The following is a 25,559-nucleotide window of genomic DNA, read 5'->3' on the forward strand; positions in this document are numbered from 1 at the left end:
TTTAGGATTCTCTATATGGAATTTTGGGTAATACAATGGGCATTTAAAAAATTATCATGTTTTGTAAAACAGACTTGCCATTCAGATTGATTTTCAAGAATATTATTTCTTTATTAAAGCAGAAACATAATATTTAATTTTAACTCAGAGAAAGCATTTCTATGAGGATTTCAGATTGTGTGATACAAAAAGGGTGGTCTTCTTCTTATTCAGCAATATTGCTTACACAAATGCTGTTCCTGGCTTGGGGCCTAACTCATAGCAAATGCTACAGAAATATTTGCCATAATAAAATCAAACATGTGGCTCTGTGCATGAAGCTTTACTTCTCTGGATTTCAGTTCTTTCACCTGTGAAATAAGGGGTTTCAGTACAAATGAATCCCTGAATACTTTTCAGCATTCAGTTCTGCATTCATTTAGGTTTACATTTTAATGTTTCCTGCCTAGGTTGCATGCTTTTCTTTGACCTATTGAATATTGTCTAGTTTAAACTATTATCTCCCATCTCCACTGGCATCCTTCTGTGTTATAAACTTCAGGATAATCACAGTTTTCCACCTTTATTTTCAAAAACGGAGTATTTAATTAAATTTACTGTTAAAGAGACCAAATGACCAAGTGTCAAATGACCAAGCAAAAAATATGCATAATAGTACAACTATACTTCCATAAGATTAGCTTTCCATTACTCTGAAATATATTTATAAACATGATTCACTTCATTTAAGTATAGTTTTTATAAACTTGGAAACTTAAAACAAGTGGTATTTCTTTAATGTTATTTCATATTGACTTTTACTATGAATTCCTCATATTTATAATTTTTAATAAGAATGCATTATGGCAGTAGTTAGCTAGAGTCTTTTTTATGTATTCTCCAATTTAAACATTTAGCTATTTTTCTAGTTTTGTAAATAATTTTCTGTAAATAAGTATCTGTAAAAAATTTTTTGTGCAAATGGCTACAGATATTTTGAATTGTTTCTTTGGGGATTATCCCTTTGTTAATTAGTATGCTCAGTTTTGTAGTTTTTGGTCCGTTAAGCCATGCTCTTCCTGGAAAGGAACTCACTAATTTGCAATTTTTGAGAGAAATGTATGAATATACCTATTAACTACCCATATTATTCACATTATGGTATATAATTTTTATTTGACATGGCTACCTTTTTAAAAAATATTTTTATTTTTATTATTTTGAAACAGAGTCTCACTCTGTTGCCCAGTCTGGAGTGCAGCGATGTGATTTCAGCTCACCACAACCTCTGCCTCCCAGGTTCAAGCGATTCTCCTGCCTCAGCCTCCCAAGTAGCTGGCACTACAGGCACGCGCACCATGCCCAACTAATTTTTTTTTTTTTTTTTAAGTAGAGACGGGGTTTCACTGTGTTGGCCAGTCTGGTCTCGAACTCCTGACCTTGTGATCCACCCACCTTGGCCTCCCAAAGCACTGGAATTACAGGCGTGAGCCACCGAGCCCAGCTGACATGACTATCTTAATAGAAATGAGTTTTTTCCAATTTCTGTAATTATTAGTACTTACTCTTTTTGGCAGTACTGATGGATGAAAGGATAATTGTGTTCTTTCAAAAGTATTCTAGGTGCTTTTAAAATATTCAATTGTTTAGTTCTCTTCAGTTACCTTATGTCACCTACTTCCTTTATATGTGCATATGCTTGTGAAAAATGGAAAAATTAGACTTTGTATCAGGAGCTTAAATATTTTATGTGACCCTTGTTTAAATAGCCCAAAAGGTATCCAATTAAAAAATTTTGAGTATCACCTCTATGCAATACTGTATGACAAAGTACATTATATCCCTAATATTGTACTTTGTGGCATTAAATATGTAAGTTATAATACGTCATCCTTTGATTTTTTTAGAAAACAATGACTTATGTCAAGGTGTCGTTTTAAAGATAGAAACTCGTATTTCCTTATAGCTATGTTTAAAATAAAATTAAACAAAATCAGAAAACTCAAGCATCATGTTTATATATTTTGATGATTGTTTGTCTTTGATTCAAAATTGTTGAGCAGCGTTTTTAGATCACTTTAACTCTCTAGATAAAAAATAATAAACATGTTCAAGCTCTAAGTATACTAAATAGGCAAGGTTATTTTCCAGGTTTAACAAATCACCAGTATTTAGCAGCTGTGTGTTTTTGGTTGGTTCAAAGAAGCATCTAATTGTAAGTACAAAATCTAAATCAATATAAGAAAGCAGCATCATTTTTGTTGTATCTTTATTTCAATACTGAAGTTTTCAAAAATGTTGAGATTTTCCAGAGGATGGTTGCTTTGGAGCTCTTGCTGCACAGCTTATTCAATAATTTCAAGTAATCATTTTCTTTTAATTGTATCTCAGTCACTTAAAAATATGTCATCTGTAATTGAGACTTTATCATCATTCTTAGATAGCTTTTGTTCTGTTTTTCAAGTTTAACATTGCCTCAGACAATTGGACAGATTTTCATTGAGAAACTAGCTGACTACATTCTTGTGAAAACAACCTTTGGCTTTTCATTGGCTTGGGACGGGATATCTGGGATCTACCTCAAGCTGTCTGAGGACCATAAGGGGAAATCATGTGGCCTATGTGGAAACTACAATGACATTCAATCTGATGATTTCATAATTCTGCAAGGTAAGTGAAGCAGAATAAATGTGTGGGTACCTTCTAAAGCCTTCTTCTTCCCCTGACCAAGTTGTTTGTACCCAGAAGACTTGTCATAGCTTGGGGAAAATTTGTGGCTGTCACTTGCCTGCTTTAGTGATTTTAAGTAAAGGTTGAATAGGAAAATATTTTGGTGTAATTCTTGAAAACCATGAACTAGTTTACCTTTGCTAAATTAGCATGAAGCACTTACTCACATAACACATTTTAATAGAGCATTTGCTTTGGGTCAGAAGGTCGGGATACCTCTGTATCCACTGCTTTAGGAACCTGGAATACATCAGTGAACAAAGCCTTTCACATCTTCAAGTTTATATTCTAGTGGTTCAAACCCATTTGGGTCAGATATGTCTATGTTAGGTCAAAAACTATTTTTGTATCCCTTCTTGATAGGAATAAGCTGAATAATTGACACATAATTGTTTTGCAAAAATAATCAACTGTGAGCAGGAAAGTTGAATAGTAACTTGGAAAGGTTTTATATACCTACCAGATCATCTATTAAATCTAAGTTATGAAACTAAAAGTGAGTTATAAGAAATAGGTTCTGTATCAATTCAGATACTAGTGTGCAATGGCGATAGAATAAGAGAATCACAAACCATAAGCATGACTTAGGTCCATACAAGGAAGTGTAATAAGAAGAGAATACTGTTCTTAGTACCAGTGAACTTGGGTTTGAATCTCCTTTCAACTTTTATAAGTTCTGTAATTTGAGGAAACTCATTTAATCACTTTTATGCTTAGTTTCTTTAGCTGTAAAATGGGGCTATACTAATTTGGAACTCACAGAGTAGTCAGTAATAATAATAATATACTTTGATAATATTTATAACAATAGTTTGAGCACATAGCTATGTTATTCCCAGTCCTCACAACATCCTGTAAGGTGAGTAGTCTTTTCTTTCCTCTCCTTTCCTCTCCTTTCTTTTCTTTTCTTCTGTTCAAGATGAGGTCTTGCTATTTCTTTTCATTAAGATGGGATCTTGCTATGTTGCCCAGGCTGGTCTTGAACTCCTGGGCTCAAGTCATCCTCTGGTCTCAGCCTCTCAAGTAGCTGGGACTACAGGTGCACCCTTGCGCTCAGCCAGTATTATTTTCTGAATTTTATGATGAGAGCACAAGGTGATGTGTCCAATGTAACACAGCTTGTAACTGATACTGTCAGGGTTGGATTACAGACCTGACAGGCTCCCAATCCTGTGCTTAGATAAGTGTTTGAGTAATTGCCATGGAAGCTGTAAAGTGCTATATAATACTTCTGTTTTATATTATAAAATTAATAGAGATGATTTGCCCCTATGTTATGTTTTAAAGGATGGTGAAAGGACTACTTAGAGCGTGGGCTCTGGAGTCAGACTGTGTGATTCAAATTCAGCTTTATCATTTATTAAACTTTATAAGTTTAAAGATATAATAAGAGCATATACTTCTTAAGGGTTGCAAGGATTAAATGAGATAATTCGTGTAAAACAGTACAGTACCTGGCACATAGTAATACTCAATACATTTAATTTAATTTATAGTCATCTCCAAGTATTTCTCCATAAGCCTATAATGGGGCTGAAATAAAAACATGTGAAAATGTCTCTACATTGCTTTGAGAAGCCTTTATTAAAATGCAAATGTTTTGCTCAAGATAGATAATGCATCGTCAGGATTAGTTTACTAGTAGCTACAGTAGAGAGCAGGGCTCCAAAAAGTCAATTTCCTCATATGTAAAATAGAGATAATGATAATGACTCTGGGAGCTTCCCAGCCAGTGAATATTGAATGAGAAAATGTAAATGAAAGTGTTTAAAAGTTTCTGAGCACAATACAAATGTATAGTACTGGGATCATCTCGAAATGGTGTTTTGCACCCAGCTGGCATTTGCAATGAGAGGGGTCACAAATTTGGCATCTTGAGACTGTATTATTAGGAAGTAGGGTTTTGGATGCAGGCAGAATGAGTCAGATGGTAATCGCTGATTTATTTTTCTTCTGTATCAAAGCTTCACGAAAAAAAAATAATCCTTAGTCCAGTTCTCTGTGGTAGAGTTAGAAAAGACTGCTTTGGGGCAGGCCAGGTGTGGTGGCTCACTTCTGTAATCCCAGCACTTTGGAAGGCCGAGGCAGGTGGATCACCTGAGGTCAGGAGTTCAAGACCAGCCCAGCCAACATGGTGAAACCCTGTCTCTACTAACAATACAAATATTAGCCAGGCGTGGTGGCAGACACCTATAATCCCAGCTACTTAGGCTGCTGAGGCAGGAGAATTGCTTGAACATGGGAGGTGGAGACTGCAGTGAACAGAGACCATCATGCCACTGCACTCCGGCCTAGACAACAGAGCAAGACTCTGTCTCAAAAAAAAAAAAAAAAAAAAAAAAGAAAGACTGCTTTGGGCAACTTCTCCTGGGATGCCCAGGGAACATGGTATGGAGGTCAGGATAGAAAATAACATCTGCTCTTGTTAGAGGCAGGAAGACTTAGATTTGAGTTAAGGGCCAGACAGACTTGTATGTTCCAGATAACCTGGAACATAAAATGGTTGTTCATAGTGAGCCAACTGGGGCAGCATGCACAAGGGTGTCAGTCTGCCAGAGGAAGACTGGCAGAAGGCAACTGAACGGAATTATGGCTGAACTGGCAGAAGGCAAGAAGGATTCCGGAAAGTATATGGGAAAGACCTAAGGAAATATTTCAGCTTCTTCACAATGTTATTTGCTTCACAGTATAAGGCAGAGTAATTTTTTTAAAAAACCTAACTTAAAACAACTTTGACAAGAAACTGCCTTTCTATTTCCTCCCATAGTATAATAATGCAAGAAAATATCTGTAGATGAGCAGTATTACCTTTAGCTTTAAGAAGCCTGATATTTTCTTGAAACTCAACCTGTATTTTGCTGATTAGAAAAATCTTTAGAGAGAGTGAGTTTGATTGAATGCCAGTGAATGCATAGTTTCTTAATGGTGATTAAAATTGCATTTCTCTCTGCATTCCAACTCATCCTTCAGGGATGACTTCACAAAGAAATTAGACTTGTCAGAATTTCTGTACACATAGGAAGAAATATAATTTGTTGTCTAGTTGAGAATTCTGTTTCCATAATTCATGTCTACATCTAGCTATGTGACAACATAGAAGTCCTGGTCTACTTTCATTTTTTTCCCAGCATAATAATTAATAATGCCTGCCTTTCTCTCTCAAAAATGTCCCAATATGGACAATAAATTACTCTACTTAGAGCATATTTTATACAAAGCATTTTAATTTTAGTTTAGCAGGCTCCCACACCACCATTAGATATGGACTGAAAAATCTCCTGATAAACAACTTTTAGGACTCTTGATACAATATAAAATAGCTAAATACTTGGTTCAAAAGCTGCAATTAAAGTGAACTCTAAGGGAGTGGCCAGGTTGTTTAGTCACATTAAAATTCGTGTGTAAGTATTGAAATAAGTGGGTTTTTAGAAAATGTTTTTGTTTCTTTAGACCTCTAAAAAATGTTTTGAAAGGAAATGTAACTATAAGTGTACTTAAAAAGGACATCAGTTTTTCCATTTTAAAAAAGTATATTACAGCAGGCCCATACTTTCCTCAGCGTGCAACATTTCAGTGATATCAGAGACAAAGCAGCAGGCCAGACAAATTAGAAAGCCCTAGGATTCTTTTTGTTTTTGTTTTTGTTTTTCTTTTTTTCTTTTTCTTTCTTTCTTTTTTTTTTTTTTTTTGAGACAGGGTCTTTCTCTGTCGCCCAGGCTGGAGTGCAGTGGCGCGATCTTGGCTCACTGTAACCTCCTCCTCCCGGGTTCAAACAGTCTCGTGCCTCAGCCTCCTGAGTAGCTGGGATTACAGGCGTGCACCACCATGCCTGGCTAATTTTTGTATTCTTATTAGAGATGGGGTTTCACCATGTTGGCCAGGCCAGTCTCGTACTCCTGGCCTCCTGTGATCCACCCACCTCAGCCTCCCAGAGTGCTGGGATTACAGGCGTGAGTCACCGCACCCAGCCTGAAAGCCCTGGGATTCTAATAATCTCTTTAATAAATTTCACAAATTCCCCTATATGTATTCATTCACTTATTTAGCAAATATATTTTGAGTACCTACTATATACCAGATACTACACTAGGGATACAGCAATAGAACAGCTGAAACAAGCTCTCTGCCTTCATATAGTATGTATTGTAATGGAAAATAAAATAAACAGAGCAAAATATAATTTTTGTGAGCAATAGCAGCCATGAAAGAATAAAGGTAGAGAAAGAAGGTAAAGAGTGATGGAGCAAGTGTGTGATTGGTGCTAGTCTAGATCACATGTCAGAGAAGGGCTCTCTGAGGCATACATTAAACAGGCCTACATGAAGTAAGGGAGGCAACAGTGAGAAGATTTTAGGAAAGAGTGATTTTGAAGGAGGAAGAACAAGAGCAAGTGTTCTGAGGTGGGAATGAGTTTGAGTGTTTGAAGAACAGCACAAAGTTAATATGACTGGAGTAGGTTGAGCAAGAAAAGGTGCAGAAGATATATGAGGGGCAGAGCGGGTTGGGAGTAAGGGGAGAACAGGGCCCAGCTCATGCAAAGTCTGCTAGGCTATGGTAAAGTTTAGGATTTTACTCCAAGAGAGCAAAGCATTCTTACAGATAATAAAGTCTCTCATCTTCCCGGTGTTTGATAGTGGAATGCACACATTATTTTTCTACTTTGAAGATATTCAGAGAGAGTGGCAAACATTTGGCTGGAGATTTCTGACTCTAGTGGTGCAATAGATTGTCATCAGTTGTTGACTTCTGACCATGCAAATCTGGGTGGTGGAGAACTCCAACCTCAAATCTGAAGTCTGTCTTACATGGAACTTTGAGATGTCATCTTGTTTGATTTTGCCAAGTCTTTGAGCTTTGAGATTCAGCCTTTGTCTGAATGGAGGAGGGGAAGGATTAATTTTTGCCTCATTCCCTGAACTTGTTCTCAGATCAGGTAGAGAGACAACTTAAAAACTTGATTTAGAACGGAGAGCACTCTGTTGAGTCAGAGCACTCACTACCAAATATCTGTTTGTTGTTGCCCACACATTAACTCCTGAATCTTGCCTGAGATTAATGCTGGATTAGCTTTAGGGTTCTCAATAGGGATGTCTTTCCTGAGCATGTTTCAAAACACTGTTCATCATATTTAGATGAAATAGACACACTTCTTAGTCTTCTCTTCTATTGATGTGTTTTCCAGTCTTTCATTGCCTATGTGACTGTCCTCTGAAATGTCCCAAAGAATTTGACAAGTTTTTTTTTGTGTGGACCCTGTCCACCAAATATAACTGCAATTTTAATAAGGTTCTTACTAATATTAAATATAATGAGAGAGCTGCCTGATAATTTTTACACTAAACGTTTATATTTTTTCGTTTTACGCATATTTTTTCTCCTTTCAACAGCACTGATTGAACATTGGCGATAAATGCTTCACTGGTGTGTACGTTGTACTCACTCACCTTCAATCCTTCCCCATGTTGTTTGAATGCAGTTTGCTTTTTCTTTCCAATGGAACTAACTTTTATTTGGTACCCACATTTTGTTCAATTTGTTTTTATTATGATAAAGTAATGTTATTATCTAATATCACATTGGTAATTATAATGTTACTGAGTTTAATGTTTTGACCAGGAAGTTTGTGTTGAAGAACCATGTCTGTTTGTGGAAAATGATACGATTACACCTATTTGTGTGTGTGTGTGTGTGTGCCTGTGTGAAATAGAGGACTATACAGAAGACATCGCTATGTTTGCAAATAGTTGGTCGGTGCAAACTCCAGATGACACCAAATGTGTACTCACACCCTCAGATTTTCCAAATCCGTGCTCCAGTGGAATGCCAGCATTTGAGGTAAATTTGATGTGAGAAATGTGGGCATGTCAGACAGAATACACATATATCTTATTTGTATAATTAACTAAGCATTTTTTAGTGTAAACACAACATAATTAAAAATATTATATCCAGGAAATGTAATTGCAATAGGAAATCACTTTAATTTTAGAAATAGTGAATATAGTGAATTTCATAAATGCAGTACTCATGAAAATAATGTAGTCAGAAAAATGTTAGTTAAAATGTATAAGTTACCATCTTTTTCCTTGTGAGAACTGAAAATCTTGCAAATAGATCTGTAAAAATAATAGAAGACTATACACATACTGTGAAACATAGTCTAGTGACTGCCATCTTTTTTTGCACAGGCAATCTTCTTCAAGTGTCAGATACTGTTGCAGTTTCCTTTTCTGAGCTGCCATGAGTATATTGATCCATACTTATATATTGCCAGCTGTGTTAATGATCTTTGCAAGTAAGTGAAATGACTTGTAGTTGTAATAAAATTTTCTTTATGCAAAAAGAAGACCCACAACTACTTCTGTTACGTAAGCATTTCAGCTGTTCACAAAATATTATGGGAAATGTAAAATGTAAACTGCAAACAGCTATTAAAAGTTTGCTATATAACAGTCACCGTCTAATTTATTTTATTGATACATAGTAGATGTACATATTTTCAGGGTATATGTGATAATTTAATACATTCGTGTAATCAGATAAAGGGAATTGGGTACCCGTCACCTTAAACAGTTATCTTTTCTTTATGCTAGGAACATTCAAATTATTATCTTCTTGCTATTCTGAAATATACAATTGATTAATGTTAGCTATAGTCCCCCCTACTTTTCTATCCAACACCAGGTCTTATTTCTTCTACATGTACATTGTACCCATAAGTAATCTTTCTTCACCCCCACCTCTCTCCTACCCTTCCTGGACTCTGGTAACCACCAATCTACACTCTATCTTCATGAGATTCACTGTTTTAGTTCCCACATATGAGTGAGAATGTGTGATATTTGTCTTTCTGTTTGGCTTATTTCACTTAACATAGTGACCTCCAGTTTCATCCATGTTGTTGCAAATTACAGGATTTCATTCTTTTTTATGGCTGAATAATATTCCATTGTGTATATATACCACAATTTTTTTTTATCCATTCATCCACTGATGGACACAGGTTGATTCCATATTTTGTCTATTGTGAATACTTCTGCAATAAACACAGGAGTGCAAATATCTCTTCCATATGTTGATTTTGTTTTTTGGGGGATATATACTCCTTAGTGGATTGCTAGATTATATATGAATGGTAGTTCTAAATGTTTTACCTAACTAGCATGAACAAAATACTGTGGCTCTTAAGCATTTTTATGCCGTGAATCCCTTTTGGGAGTCTAGAGAAATTTATAGACCCTTTTCAAAAACAATGTTTGGAATGCACAAAATAAAACACATAAGATACCAAACAAAACTAATTCTAATAAAGTAGTTATCAAAATAATTAAAAAATGAATTTCTGATATATATGCTTTTAACACGCATTTCAAATCTAATAACTACTGCAGTTTGACATAGTGATTAGTGTAAACAGTGCTTTGTGAGTCTGCAACAATGGAAAATGAAAATATAAAAATATGAAAAAAGGACATATGAGACATGTGGTGACAAAGTCACAGATATCACTAAGAATATTGTGATGTGTTGCCTATAGGCACAATTAAAGGAAATGCTAGGTTTCCATTGGAAATTAATGAAAATAAACATGTAATTTTCTTCTACCTAAGGTCACAGATTCCTGCATTCTATCTCAGGTTGTGAACATCTAGGATAGGTGGTTGCATAAGCAACAAATTTAATGAGACTCATCATACTATGTTCATGAATGGTAGTTCATTGTAGAACCTACCATAAATTACTCATAATTAAAGTTTTTTAAAATTATTTTTCTTTCAAAACATCACCAAGTATATGTGATTACTCATCTTGAACCTTCAAGAGTAGCTAAAGAAATTTTAATATGTCTGTATATTTTATGAATCCCAAGAAGTATAAGTGATACATAGAAACTTTTAAAATAAAAAACCAGACTAGTTTTTAGTTTAGTAAAACCACTTAAATGACGTCTTGAGTAGCTCATTAAGAGGTTTATCAAAGGTGAGAACAAAGAGGAAAGGTTGAGGTAGTATGAAATTGTGTTGTTTATAACTACTCCTCTCTAATTAAATTGAAATTATTACAAAAATAACAAATGTAATATTTTCCAGATACTAAAATAAGCTTATTTGTGACATCTCTTACTTTTGAATAGAGTGCAGTTATACCTAGATTTATATGTATAGTCTCTAAATTGCAAGGATTCCTGAACTAATGCAGGAGCCTTGAAAGAACCCCCACTCTGCCTAAAATATTGGCTAGTGACCTTACTATATATTTTTAAAAATTCTACTCCCTATTTCGTTTCATTTTTAATTTAAGAGCTACTTGCTATAGCTCTTTGTTGTTGTTTTTTTTTCTCTTTTTTAAGGATGTCTGTAGGTAGGCCATAGTCCTTATTTAGTCACATATATGGAATTAAAATTGTTCTTATTCCACAGTGTCTCAGTCTTGGACTATTCTCCAGTCATCTTTTCAATTGCCTTATCTTTAATATCTTTAGCACCCATTTGTCAAGTAGTCTGAGATAAAATATTGTTTTGTAGGTCCAGGAAAATCATTCTTCATTTTTTAGTTCAGGATATTGTTTAGCCGCTTCAACAGCTAAAATGACTGTTACTTAAATTAAATGGAATGTTTATATTTCTCTTACATAAAAATCCATGCCGGTTAGTGGTCTTGGATTGGCATCGTGGCTCTGCTCCATGAGTTTTCCAGTGACTGAGTGATCTCGTTGCTACATTTTTCCTTTTGTTGAGGGTATTATTTTCAATTTCATGGCCCAAACTGCATCACCACTGTCATGCCCACATTTTAGCCCTTAAAAAGGGAGAAAAAAAACCAAAAGGACTGGCATCTTTTGATCTGGAAGTTTCATGCATGCTTCCACTTTTAACCTTTTGGCCACAACTTGGATACATGGCCACACCTAGGTGCAAGAGAAGCTGAAACATGTTGTCTTTGGCTGGCAGCCATCTACCTGGCAAAAACTTGGATGTTCTGATACTAAAAAGGAGAAGGGGGAACTGGAGACAAAAATCAGTCTCTGCTACACCCACTTCATCTGAAATTTCATCATTGAGAAATTAACATTTTTGTCTTTTGAAATGTTGATAGTTTTTAGACTTTGACTTTTGAAACTTTGATGCTTTCTCCAGGGAAAACAAAAATAGCAGGATAGAGAAGCAACTTGTGCTGGCTGAAATCAGCTGACACCTTAAGAGATACCTTTGTGGTAGAGAGGCTGGGTTTAGGGACAAAGCAGGCATGTAATAACAAAGGAAGGACATTATAATTAAGTGGACGTTGATAAAATGGAAGTGAGAAGCTGCCAGAGCCAGCCTTTCACTCCCCTCAATATTTCATTCAGGGCTAGACCTATTTACATTCTTTCTTCCATTCTGTAGGAAATGAGTGATTCTCTTCATTTCCTGTATTAGGGGACTGCATCACAAGGGTCCCATACTATGAGAATGAAAATGTGAATTGGTTGAACACAGATTAATTTCCTGCTTGGGTTATGATAGTGTATTGAATTCAATTCAACACACATCTTTTGAGTATCTATTCTGAGCTGAGTATTTTGTCACTCCTTGGAGAAAGAGAAAAAATTTAGACATGATCTCTGTCCTAGGAACTCATATTCTAATAGGGCAGAGAAACAGGTCTCTAACAATGACACAACGCCCTAAATTCAAAGTGCTTTAAATGTGGAGGACAGAACTATTAACTTTATCAGAGAGTGCCTACACAGGCTCCATGGAAGAGATAACATTTGACTTGGAACTTGTGTGATACTCCACCAATCCTTGAATTATGCCATCCTGTTTCTGCTTCTAAGAATGCCAAACCCAGCAGCAAGGAAATGATTTTAATTTTGCGATGCCAAAGCCTATTGATGTGAAAACCAAGATTCTTTAATACCCATTTTTCCTATTAAAGTTATCATTCAAAATGGAAAAAATAAACTTATTTTCCCCTTAGTAAATTATAATTTTTTTCTTGATAACAATTTCTTTCTTGCCCAATTATTGTGAGTTTTCATGAGGTGTCACATATTAATGTGCCTGTCATGGTTCCTAGAATAACATAAACAACAAATGGTGAGTATTATAGTAATAGTTGCATTGGGCTGGAAAACCAATATTCAGTTGCTTTGCTAACTTTTAAAACCACCGTTAATGTAGGAAAGAATGCACATATTAGAAGGTAAATCATAAATGTAATGTCTTTCCAGGAATTTAGCAATTTTAGCCTAAACTGTTTTGAAAAGACTTTTCTTATTTGTAGGTTTAGAATATTTTCTGAGCCTCTAGAGTTTATATGCTCAGTCCTTTTTTCCTTCTAAAGTTCAGTTGATTGGACTAGATAAGCTGCAGGACTCCCATTACAGTAGCACAGGATAAGGGCAATTTGAGATGGTGGCTTTTACAATAGTGACACTGAAAATGTTAAGCCTCACAAAATGCAGCATTCTTAAGACCATTATCTCCTAAGATATTTAACTATTCAATTTTGAGTTTGGATTAGGTTGAAAAACAAGCCCTCTACCTTGGTGTAAATCTGCTTACTTGATAAGTGCCGTGTTAATCTGCTTTGGGAATTTTCAGAGCTCTAATAGGAAATTATTTTGGGGGGAAGCTCCTGAAGTGATTATAAGAAAATAATTAAAGATTATTTAGTCTTGGCAATGTTATAAAAATAATTAGCTTTAGTAATTTAAACTTGAAAGAATTCAAAATCCTCTTTTAAATCTTAAGTTAAATGCCATTTATTCAATCTTTCAAACAACCCAATTGCCCATCAGTGATAGACTGGATAAAGAAAATGTGGCACATATACATCATGGAATAACTACGTTTTGGATTCTTATTGCAAGAACTGCTGAGGAACCATTAAAATACTTTTGATTACTATAGATTATTGGTATTGGTTTTATTCCAGTATGTGGATAATCAAGAGTATGATCTTTTGGAAACAGCTTTCATATTTATTGTTTTTGTGGTGGTAGAATTTTATCTGTTTTAACAGGACTTATTAAATTCTAAAAGGCCTGGAATGTTTTGTGTGTGAGTGAAAAAATACACGGATTATGGGGAAAATGTTATAATTAAAATATAAATCTTTTTCATTATAGTATTCCTTTGACTCAAAAGAAAAGTGATAAAATTATTAAAATGCTTTGATGAAGATTATTTATCTAGGCCTAATTAGCTGGGGACCCATGCTCATGTGTTTTCTGCATTGTTGTACTTAATAAGATATATTATGAGTGACACATATGCTGACATCAATTAACATCGGAGTATTCATCATGCACTCAGCATTTCTAGGGATCAGGACCTCAATGGTATGGTTTCTGTCAATATTTCCTATGTGATTCTGGCTCTGTCTTTTCACTTTCTAGAACTGATGATGATGAAACCTATTGCCGAGCAGCCACTGAGTATGCTAGAGCCTGCTCTCATGCTGGCTACCCTATTCAAGACTGGAGAGATGACTTTCCAGCATGCAGTATGTTTTTTTATTTTCCAAGCCCTGTGTACTTTTGCCAATTTTGGGTTAACCCTAGAACTCAAAACTTACTGTACTACTCAATACTAATGAATTGCAAGGATTTGTTATTGAGATATCCATGAACTTGCATACTTTTTGAAACAAGTATGCAATTTTTTTGCAATTAAAAGTTATTTTTTGCAAATTATTTTTTGTAAAAAATAAAATTATAATTTTTAAAAAGAAATAGAGGCTAATAAAGTTGACTTAAGCTCCCCTGTTTGTCTGTTTTAGCTGATAAATGTGATGATAGCTTTGTCCATCGGGACTGTATCAGTTGTTGTCCACCAACCTGCACATTTGAGAAGCAATGTCTTGGGAGCAATCTCCATTGTCTTGATGGATGTTACTGCCCAGATGGTAAGTGCTTCATGAAGAAACCATGTCTGCACTCATGGAAACTAGTACCCAGTGATCTAAGGATCACATCTTCGTTTTGCTGTCCTTTCCTAGTACATTGGACCTATTGCAATTTTCTATTCTTGTAGAAGTTGGTCCTTGAAGTGACAAGGAGGAATGGCTACTTTTCATTGATAAAAGGCTCATTACTTTGTAAAGTTTCCAGGAAATTTGGAATCTATAGTCCTGAAGTTACCCATGAGAAATCTTTTGTTCGATCAATATTTAATGGTATTTAACAATTTATATATCTTCACTTTTTAAAAAAGGAAAGGAAGTTTGAGAGAAAGGCTTCACATTTTTCTGGCACAATCTAGTACTGATGTAGTTTTAATATTTGAAATTAGAAGTAACTTAGCAAGTGAGAGAGGTAGGATTTAAAATTAGGAATGAATCTGCTATACTGATAGCTGTTTCTAAAGAACACTGAGGATTTACTCAAACCCTTTTTATTTTTACAGATTAAAAAAATAGAATCACAGAGATAAGTGATTTTCCCAATATCCTCATTAACTGAGTGAGGATTACTTGGAACCAGATCTGTTTGGCCTCTGCTCATTGTTCTGTTAGTGCTACTCAAAGTATGGCGGACCAGTGCTAGTCTGAGCTGTTTGTGACCTGTCAATGACAAGATAAGGCATTTGCACCAGAATGTAAGCCCAAGCACCAAAATAAAGTCAGTGCTTTCTCCTACAGTCTTACCATGAAAAAGGTCAGCTGAATGAAACAGTGTGCTTAGTAACTTGGCTGATTTAAATTCTGGCTCAACCTCCTTTACCTGTCAGAGAGAAGTAACAAACGCAGTCGCATGGTCTTGGACATTTGAGTAGCAGTACCTAGCTCTTTATGATTCTGTGTGACAGTGTAAATCTTTCTCATCTTGGAATGAACAGAAACTAAACTAAAAATGTACTTTCTCCCTCCTTCCCTCCCTTCCTCCCTCAAATGCAAGGAAACACTGTTTTGTTTCCTTTATTCTGTATGGTGAACCTTGAGTTTTTGATGGCAAGTCATGGGATAAGAAAATTGAAAACTACTGAAATAGATCCTTTAAGGTAGCTACTGCCTGAGAGTCAGGTTGTCAGTAATCCCACTGAAAGTAAAGAAATTTGTATTTCCAGCATCATGCGTAGGTGTTCAACAGAAGTTGGTTGAATTATTATATTCCAGAAATACAATCTTTATTATTTCTTTTGAAATTTTGATGTGTATTTCTTCTCAATTAGGCCTCGTAATGGACAATGGGACTTGCATCTCCTTGGAAAATTGCCCATGCGGTTTTCATGGATTAGCTTATTCAGTTGGTTCAAAAATTGAACAAGAATGTACTGAATGGTATGTGATCAGTGTGCAGCCAATTATTTCTGGGTACTTGGCTAGTTGACAACTTTACCATGACAGATGTTTAAAGGAATATACTCATTACTAATTTGCTTCCCCAAATTCCAACACAAAACTTGCATTTTATTTAAACTCCTTGGGGGAAGGGACATCTGTATTTCCTTTTATGATGTAATTCTTATCACTTACCTTGGTAATTCTATAACATCTTATATCCACATAATGAGTCTGTTGCATTTTCTTATCGTTTGTAATCACTAATTTGCACATACTGTTAGAACTTGATGGTGCTTCTGGGCTTCTCTGTTACATACTATAAAACATGCCTCTCCAGATCACCAATTTTTGGTCCATGATTAGAAACATTTAGAATTCCATATTAAATTTGCCAACTAACACTGTTGTCAAATATGAAATCCCTGCAGGACAGTCCTAAAAAGAAACAGAGGTCTAAATGTTGTCAGATACTTTTCCCTTTGGTGTCTGTGTATATAACTGAAATGTAATAGGATAACTAACCACATTCTCAGATGCTGATTCTGTTTCCGTTTTACAGGTACTCTGCTTTTGTCCTCTAAAACTCACACCTTTGTCAGGGTGGAAGGTAGAATTTATCTGACATAAAAGGAGATCTCTTCTCTCTTTTTAATACCTGTTGATCTTCATCATAGTCAGTGATTTTTACATATGACACACAAGAGATAATAATTTACGTGCCAGCCAGCTCAAAATTACCAGTCAATTGAACTTATGCAGAGATGATTTTTTTATTATTATTTATTGATTTTATTTATTTTATTTTATTTTTTGCAGAGATTTTTTAAAGTCAGATTATTCTGAACCTATAAACATGATATATTTTGGTCCATTAATCAATACATTGATGCAAACATTAATACAGTTTCTCTATGCCAATAGATTAATATTTTTATAATTTCTTTTAGTGTGTGTGTTGGTGGAGTTTGGAACTGCACTGAGCAAGACTGTCCAGGTAATTTTTTAAAATGTTTTTATAGAGAATGTTTCAAATTTCTTTAGATTGGGGAGAAAGATAGCACTGATCTTTATGAAGACATCTCATATATACCAAGGGCTACAATAATCTGTAAATGCAATTACTCAGAGGATACATGGAAAATTGAACAAGTGATAGCATTGAGTGGGCAACTTTGGTAAAACTTTATTAAAATAGTGTAAATGTTATAAAACCTAAAAAATGTGGAATAAATATCATTTTATAAACATTTAATTAAATGGGATAATATAATTTAGTCTAGTAAGTTTGTCAAACCAGTAAATTTTAAATACAACACAGTAGATTTTCAAAGTTTTGATGCATGATTATTTACCCTAAGTTGATCTGCTTTTAAAGGATTAACCTAATCGTATCATCCTCCTCTCTCTCCTCCTCTATCTCCACCTCCTTTTCTTTTTCTTTGTTTTCTTTTCTTTTTTTTTTTTGGCAGTTCAATGCTCAGTTGTAGGTGATTCTCACTTTACAACTTTTGATGGTCGACATTATTCTTTTATTGGCATGTGCCAATACATCCTCGTGAAAGGAACTGGAAAAGATAAATTCACGATTACTTTACAGAAAGCTCCCTGTGAGCAGGTAAGAATATTTCAAAATGACCAGAGGAATATGGATTCACTGATTTTTGCTTAAACTTCATTTCAGACTAAGAATGATAACATGAGTGGATATAGCTATTTTCCTTAAAACTAAGATGACATTGATTATTAAGATACATCATTATTCTACATATTAGAAAGAAGTGTTGATAATTATTCTATGACATACCATTGGTTACATGACGCATCTTGATCTCAGAGATATTAAGCTGTGAAAACAAGTATGTCTTAGATTAAATACTATATATTTAATTGCATTTTCTTTTTAAAAAAGTAGTACGTATAGTTTTTTGTACATATAGTTTTGTACGTATAGTTTTTTGAACATTTTATGCATGATTGTACAATGGATCTAAGTTTTTTGTTTGCTTCAACCTAGCTATTTTAAAGAGACTATTTTTGACAGTTTTGAACTGGTTTCATAGCATTCTAAACAGATATGATGAATTTCTTAACATATTGGAATATTTATTTAGATCTTTTCTTGAAATAGTAAACTCATCAATAATTTCTAAATACAGAAATCTAGGTCTTTCATTCATCTCTCTAAAGCAGGTAGTCAAAATTTTGCCAAAATATTTAATTTTTTAGTTCTATTCTAATAGAAAATAATTATTTCCAACAAAAATTCTGAACTGCTTTATTTGCTTTTTTTCCAGTTTTATTTTTTCTATGTAATATATTAGAGTCTGAATTAACTTTCTGTGTAGAAGTCTAATTCTCTTGGTTCTTTGCTTTATTGACTTTTTATGTCTAATACGCCAGTTAAATGAATTTAGAGAGGTACTTTATATGCCATGGAAAACATAACTATTGGTACTTTACTGAAAGACTTTAATGTTCTAAGTAAAATGTATGTATACACATGATATATTAATGTACTATATAAAGTTATATTTTATTAGGAATGGGGCTACATAAAACGGGTTATATATCAGCTACTTTATTACGTTACTTATACTCAAGGCTTTTATATATTAGAAATTCTAATTTATATGCACTCTCTTTCTTTTTTGTTCTCTCCTCTCTCTTTCTCCCCTTCTCCCTTTCTCCCATCTCCACCTTCCTGTCTCTTTCTATGGCTCTCTCTTTCCCATTCCTTGCATTGATAATTTGATTTTTACGCAGAATCTTGGCTTGGTCTGCCTTCAGTCTATAACTCTGATTCTGGAGGATGATTTTAACAAACAAGTGACCCTTGGTAGGGGAGGACAAATTCTCACTAGTCCTAACCAAGGCTTCAACCTGAATGGTAAGAAACAATGCTAATGGTGTACTTTCTTTACATCAAACAAACAAACAAACAAACAACACACGCAAACAAAATGGGATCTTTTCCTAATGTTAGGCTGACTACCTAGCATTTATAGAGTTTGTATGTGTCATCAGGCCATCAGCTACAGATAGTGATGATGATTATGTTTATGGGACCTAGTGATTACTTCAAGTGATCTAGACTTCGGAAGGGAAGAGAGACAAGCAAGCAGCCACTTACAATAAAATGTGATAGACTCAAAGACATACATAAAGACTTTGGGGAGTCTAAATGAGGTGCAGCTCACTCAGCTCTGGAGAGGGGTGTACTGAAATGGTCAGGAGTGTTTTCTGAAAGAGGTGGGTAATTGTACAATGATTGTCTCATTGAGCATTTAAGGATGAGGAATTGCTGGGTTGAAGGGGATGGGGAAAGTGTTTCATGCAGATCGAGGAGGTGTCGAATTTTGCAGCATATTTAGGGGGAACCAGAACTAAATTGGTTTTGCTACAGCAGAGAGAGGGTAAAGGAGAATGTCTGGATGTAGGTAAGGATGAGAAGGGCTTATGTAGGAGGCATTTTACATTGTGGATTTCTGGGGCGGGTCCTGTTCATGCCTGCATTCCAGCATAGCTGTTAATAACACTCTCACTCTCAAAAATGTCTTGATTTATCTTACAAATCACATGCTCACGCTACACAGGTGTCAGGCTAGGGAAGTTGAACTTGATATGAATCAAATATGAAATTATCATTTTTGACCATTTTTATGTACAAAGAGGGCAATCTCATGGTTCAACCAAATGGTGAGTTTTTAAGGAGGTTTTAAGGTGAAGTTTTTTTTTTTTTTTGGTACATGACTATGACAACAGTGTAGAAGTGACTTTGAGAGTTGCTAGACAGGAAATATGGACAAGAGTTAGGATGTTATAAAAGTAGGGCATGTGAGGAATGAGGAGGAGGTCATCTAAGGCAGTGATGATAGAGATGGAGAGAAGAAGACAGATTGAAAAAACATTTATAACAAAAGTCTGAACTTGGTAATGGATTTCAAATGTCTAAGGACTTCCTCCTTCCTTGTGAGATGCTTGCAAACTGAAAGTATGTATTGACCTGAACAACTACTAAAAATGGCTGCTGAAGACCAGGAAGGAGGGAGGAAAGGAGAGGAATAGGAGGGAAAAAAGGCAGCCATAGGTGGCAAAAATTTGGCCCTGAAGCACAGGCAGGAACCACTAGCCTGCCTCTCCTCCTTCCCTGGTATCTGGGGAAGAGAGTCCTGGTGGTGTACCCTAGCATTTCAGAACACCGTCTATGAATGTCAAAGCTGATTTACGTATGTTCTTTTCCTGCAGGTATTGTTGAAATTCAAACTCTGTCATCCTTATTTATACTTCTAAAAACCACATTTGGTTTAAAGATTCTGTTTGCTATAGATGGGGAAAGAATTTATATTCAGCTTACTAGCGCATGGAAAAGAAGAACATTAGGTCTGTGTGGCACTTTTAATGGCAACATAAGGGATGATTTTCTGTAAGTATGATTTCTGCATAGTTAACATACTTAATGACTGGTCATTTAAAGGATATAAATTCATTAAAAATGTTTACTTAACTAATAATAGCTTAGCTGTCATTATTCCAAGAGATTTACATGGATCATCGTATTTAAAATGTATAGCAATCTCTGATAAATATGTTTATTTTGTAGATAAGGAAACTAATCAAGTCCTCAAAGTGGCAAATAAATCATTCAAGGTCACTTAGCTCACATGTAGTGGAGCTAGGCTTTGGATTTAGACAGTGTGGCTCAGCTATGCTCACTGTTCCAGCTATTCTCTTCTCTGCCATCTACCAACCTTAACAGTATTTTATTTTTGAAACATAGCTGCCTAAAAAAAACGAATAAACAAACAAAAAACCCTCAATATCAGTATGCATTAGTGGTAGTAAATACTCTATAAATATTGATATCATTTGGTATTATTAATACCTAAAAAGCAACATTTTATTATCTTGCTAGATACTGTGATTGTTGGTGTTTCATTGGAAAAGAAGCAATAACACATATTTGTACCCCTTGTATTGACCAGGTACTTTTCACCTACGTGTGAAAAGAAGCAGTTTATAATTTAGTGTAAATGCTTTGTGCACTTGTTATCATGCTGAAAGCACAATGGGAGCAATTTAAGCAGTAGACCATGGTTCTCATCCTCATGGAGCTTTGTGTTGCAGATCAGGAGAGGATAACAACCTTTAAGAAATATATCTGGAATCTAAAATAGTTGAAATCACAGAAGCAAAGTATTATAGAATGGTGTTTGCCAGGGGATAGGGGTCGGGGTGGGAGTGTGGGAAGATGTTGGTCAAAGGGTACAAAGTTTCAGCTAGACAGGATGCATAAGCTTGGGAGATGTTTTGAGATCAATTAATTATATAATGACTATAATTAATGTGTACTTGAAAATTGCTAAGAGAGTAGATATTAAAAGTTCTCACAACAAAAAATAAGAATGTGAGGTGATGCACATGTTCATTAGCTTGATTTAACCATTTCACAATGTATACCTCAGAACATCATGTTGTACTCTGTAAATGTATATAATTTTTTTTAGCTATACCTTAATTTTAAAAATAAAAAATGAATATTTAGTGTTAGGCAAGGATCAATCAACTATATATATATATAAATAAATAAACTATTATATATAAAAATCAACTATATATATATAAATGCTGAGGTGATTCTAAAAATTAAGTGTTGGGCTTTGTGATTATGGCTAGAAGAACAATAGGGGGTTCATTGTGGGCTGGGCAGCCAGGGGACATTTCATGGAGAAGCTACTCTCCAAATACTGTTTCATTTCTTTTTAAAAACATTTTAATTTATTATTATTATTTTTTATTTTATGTTAAGTTCTGGGATACATATGCTGAATGTGCAGGTTTGTTACATAGACATACATGTGCCATGGTGGTTTGCTGCACCTATCAACCCGTCATCTAGGTTTTAAGCCCCGCATGCATTAGGTATTTGTCTTAATGCTCTTCCTCCCCTAGCCCCACACCCCCAGACAGGCCCCAGTGTGTGATACTCCCCTCTCTGTGTCCATGTGTACTCATTGCTCAACTCCCACTTATGAGTGAGAACATGCGGTGATTGGTTTTCCGTTCCTGTTATAGTTTGCTGAGGATGATGGTTTCCAGCTTCATCTACGTCCCTGCAAAAGACAGGAACTCATTCTTTTTCATGGCTGCATAGTACCACATTTTCTTTATCCAGTCTATCATTGATGGGCATTAGCGTTGGTTCCAAGTCTTTGCTATTGTAAATAGTGCTGCAATAAAATATATGTGCTTTTTAAAAAACATTCTTGCCCATACCCTCCTTCCTGCTTGGGTTCTCTCCTGCTCCTCATCTTTCTTGTGACCTCCCATTTATTGTTCACCACAATTCAGACATTATTTGCCTGAGCATTCAAAAGTTAAATCTGACAATGCATTATCTATGAAAATTTATTGTTTATCTGTCTGGTTTCTTGTCTTGTTTATCTGTTAGGGCTTTGAGACTAAGAGTTATGTCCTTGGTCTTTGTATTCTTAGGAACTAGCATAGAACCTCACATATAGTGGACAGTTAATTGAACTGAGATAGAATGTTTAGTGGGGCATCAGGAAGATAGTTTGGATGGGCAAGGGGAACTGGCATTTAAAATTTAAAAAATTTTAATTTCTTCTATCTTGTCTCCTTGTCTTCCTGTACCTTGTTTTTAGGTAATTCAGTTTTTTGTTTTATTTATTTGTAGGTCAAAATATTGATATCTTCACCACACTTGAGAAGCAGAAACTACATTAAGTGGCTTGGCTATGATGTTCAGAAAAGACATTAATCCTGTTTTCTCTTCTTTGTTTGTCACAATGGGTCAGCAGTCAATGTTTAAGAGTCGGCAGATCTGTCTGCCTCTTTCTAAGGCACCAGTCCCCGCCACGTATAAACATTTAGGTGTGATAAGAGTGCAAGATGATACTTCGGAGTCAGAGATAACTTGTGAACAGTGTTTAGCTTTCCAACTTAAGTAGTTAAAACTCTTTCTTCACAAAGGTTAATGTGAATATGCAGACATTGCGGAATAGAAAATATTAATTACTTGAAAACATATTTTGTATGCCTTATTATAATAAGTCGACTATGGTGAGCTGAAAGGTTATTTTATAAAATGAAAGACAATAAATAAGTCCACATTTTAGCTCTATTTTTAAAATTTATTGTTTTAAGGTAAACTAAATGAAATAAGAGAGCCAAGCTCTAAGTCAGTTCCACCTGGAAACCTTGACCTGTCACCCTGACCTATTTTATTGTCCTTCAGAGGAGTGAAGAGAGCAGGAAGGGGGAAAGAATGAGAAGAAATGAACTAGCACAAACCATGCAATTACTTTGAGTCTCAGTGTTCTTAAATAAGCAAAATGAGATTTTGTACTAGGGTGTTTGTTGCAGTTCTTTACAGTTATGGGCTAGTTTGATTTTGAGGAATAGGAAAAGGAGAGAAGGACGAAAGGGTGGGGACAAGGAAATGGCTTGCATTGCTCCCTTTTTTTGTCCTCTCTCGGTCACTCTGCTGAGCAGCTCCAGTGAAAATAGTTAATCTATAAGGACACTAGAGAAAGCTGAGATAATGCCTACTCTTCTACTTAGCCATATTGGAGGAGTTAACACAGTCAGGATTGTGGTGTGGTCCAAAACTTCCTGCAGGAGATCTAGTTCAACCTGATTCCTAAGAAGTTTTGATAGTGTCTGGCACATTGTCCAATAGGGGTTGTCACTTAATAAATGTTGGTTGATGAATGAATACATCTGAATGGCTGCTGGGGGTGGAATTGTGTGTTTGTTTCCTAAACACTGTTGTAGTTTTAAGATAGATGTTTTTCATTTGGTTTGCCCACTTCATAATGGAATCTTGATATTTCGGATCTCATAATGGAAATTGAAATATTGAACTGGATGTATAGACTATTTATATTTTGAGATATTTGTCTTTACTTTGAAAAAAATCATGTGAAATGCCCATACTAACTTCCCCACATGCACCCTCAACCACACACATGCTAAAGTTTTGGTTGTGTGAGTGTATGTGGTTAAGTCAGGGAGAACTGTGAATTGTGACTTTGATACTTAGCAGCTTAGTGTAATTTAATATTTCTCGGAGATTCTGCTTTGCTTTCTCTGTAAAATGGGGATAAAAGATGTTTTTCTTATAAGTTTGAGATGAAGATTAAATAAAATCATGTATGTCTACAATTTGGCACATTGCAAAATGTCAGTAATATGGAGCTTAATATCGTTGTACTTTTTTTTAAACTGGTAGAAAATTTCAAGCTGTAAGATTTCCTTGTACATTATGAAAAATAGTATTCTCTTATTTAAATATCTGAAAGTTATGAACAAATGAATGAGAGATACATGAAGATGAGCATTGTCTTTGCTTTCTAGTTCTCCATCAGGCATGATAGAAGGTACACCACAACTTCACGCAAATGCGTGGAGAGTTTCTTCTACCTGTTTTGCACCTGTTCATGTCCCAATGGTGGACCCCTGTAACATCAATCAACAAAACAGTAAGTTTTGCATGTAAACTTCCTTTCTGCTGTAAACTTAGGGAAAAGTTCTATGTATTACTATAATTTTATAAAATTAGATAGTGAGTTTAAATTCTAATTTTCTCCATTATGGTAAAATCAATGCCATTCCTTGTGTATTTTTTTTTGCTTAATATTATGCCTTTACATATGTCTTTTCATGTAATCTAGGTTGTTTTTTAAAAACCTGACAGTGGCTTTTATTTCCTATTTTTATTTCATAAATTTTCTTATTTTAGATGTTTAGAAATCCCTTGTTTGCAGATGTGGACTAGCATTTGGGAGTTTTCAGAGTCTTTAAATACTAAAGAAAAGCCTCTAGGAATCCTCTGAGAATGCTGTGATTGTCCAGGGATGTTCGATGTCAGTTATTACCATCTCATTACTCATTGCTCATGAGCCCTACTCATAGCATATATTATGGCTTTATAAGCAGGAAGCCAGTGATCCAAAGAGGCTTTGTGCCATTGAGTGGGCAACAATTTGAGATGGTCATGCTCCAGAGTTCCAATTTGCAATGACAGGACAACTCACATGCTAAGAATTTTTGGCTGCATTTTTTAAAACTAAAGCCCCAGCAAACCATGTTAAAGTCTAGTTCACTTTGCAATAAAAAAGATATACATGTATATATTCAGATAGAAGATACACATGTATATATTCAGATAGAAGATATATACAAGACATACACATGTATATATATAATTGTGAAAAAATTAATGTACATGCTTAAATATTCTTATAAGTTTATTTTTTCCTTTAATCATCTTGGCTAGTTCACTATTTGGATGTAGTTTTTAAAAATACATTACTCATATTGGTTGAGCATTCATAAGAAGCCAGCACAGTTTACGGATCATGCGGTGGTTGTTGGGAGGATTCTGTTGATTGCCATATTGTTTTTATTATTAACATAGGATTCTGGTATGCTGGAAAGAGCACAAGATACTTTTGCTCTTTGTGCTTTCTGTCTTTTTTAAATCTAAGCCAGCTTTTAAACTTGAAAACGTTTCTTAACCTCTTTGATCATTTTTCTTATCTATAATAACACGGCTA

The 25,559-nt window shown here is 34.9% G+C and overlaps 1 protein-coding gene across 1 annotated transcript in view; it reads left to right on the top strand.

Annotated features, from left to right (window-relative positions):
- Positions 1–25,559, top strand: part of OTOGL (otogelin like) — a 231,764-nt gene that overhangs the window by 90,106 nt on the left and 116,099 nt on the right. The window contains exons 10-20 of the mRNA XM_055095938.2: positions 2,444–2,649; positions 8,417–8,544; positions 8,898–9,004; positions 14,096–14,202; positions 14,479–14,604; positions 15,870–15,978; positions 16,929–16,975; positions 17,451–17,596; positions 18,745–18,868; positions 20,227–20,404; positions 24,358–24,482. Of these exons, the coding sequence (XP_054951913.1) occupies positions 2,444–2,649; positions 8,417–8,544; positions 8,898–9,004; positions 14,096–14,202; positions 14,479–14,604; positions 15,870–15,978; positions 16,929–16,975; positions 17,451–17,596; positions 18,745–18,868; positions 20,227–20,404; positions 24,358–24,482 (1,403 nt within the window). The remainder of the gene's footprint in view (positions 1–2,443; positions 2,650–8,416; positions 8,545–8,897; positions 9,005–14,095; positions 14,203–14,478; positions 14,605–15,869; positions 15,979–16,928; positions 16,976–17,450; positions 17,597–18,744; positions 18,869–20,226; positions 20,405–24,357; positions 24,483–25,559) is intronic.

Source organism: Pan paniscus, chromosome 10 (assembly GCF_029289425.2).
Source record: "Pan paniscus chromosome 10, NHGRI_mPanPan1-v2.0_pri, whole genome shotgun sequence".
Classification (NCBI taxonomy): Eukaryota; Metazoa; Chordata; class Mammalia; order Primates; family Hominidae; genus Pan; species Pan paniscus.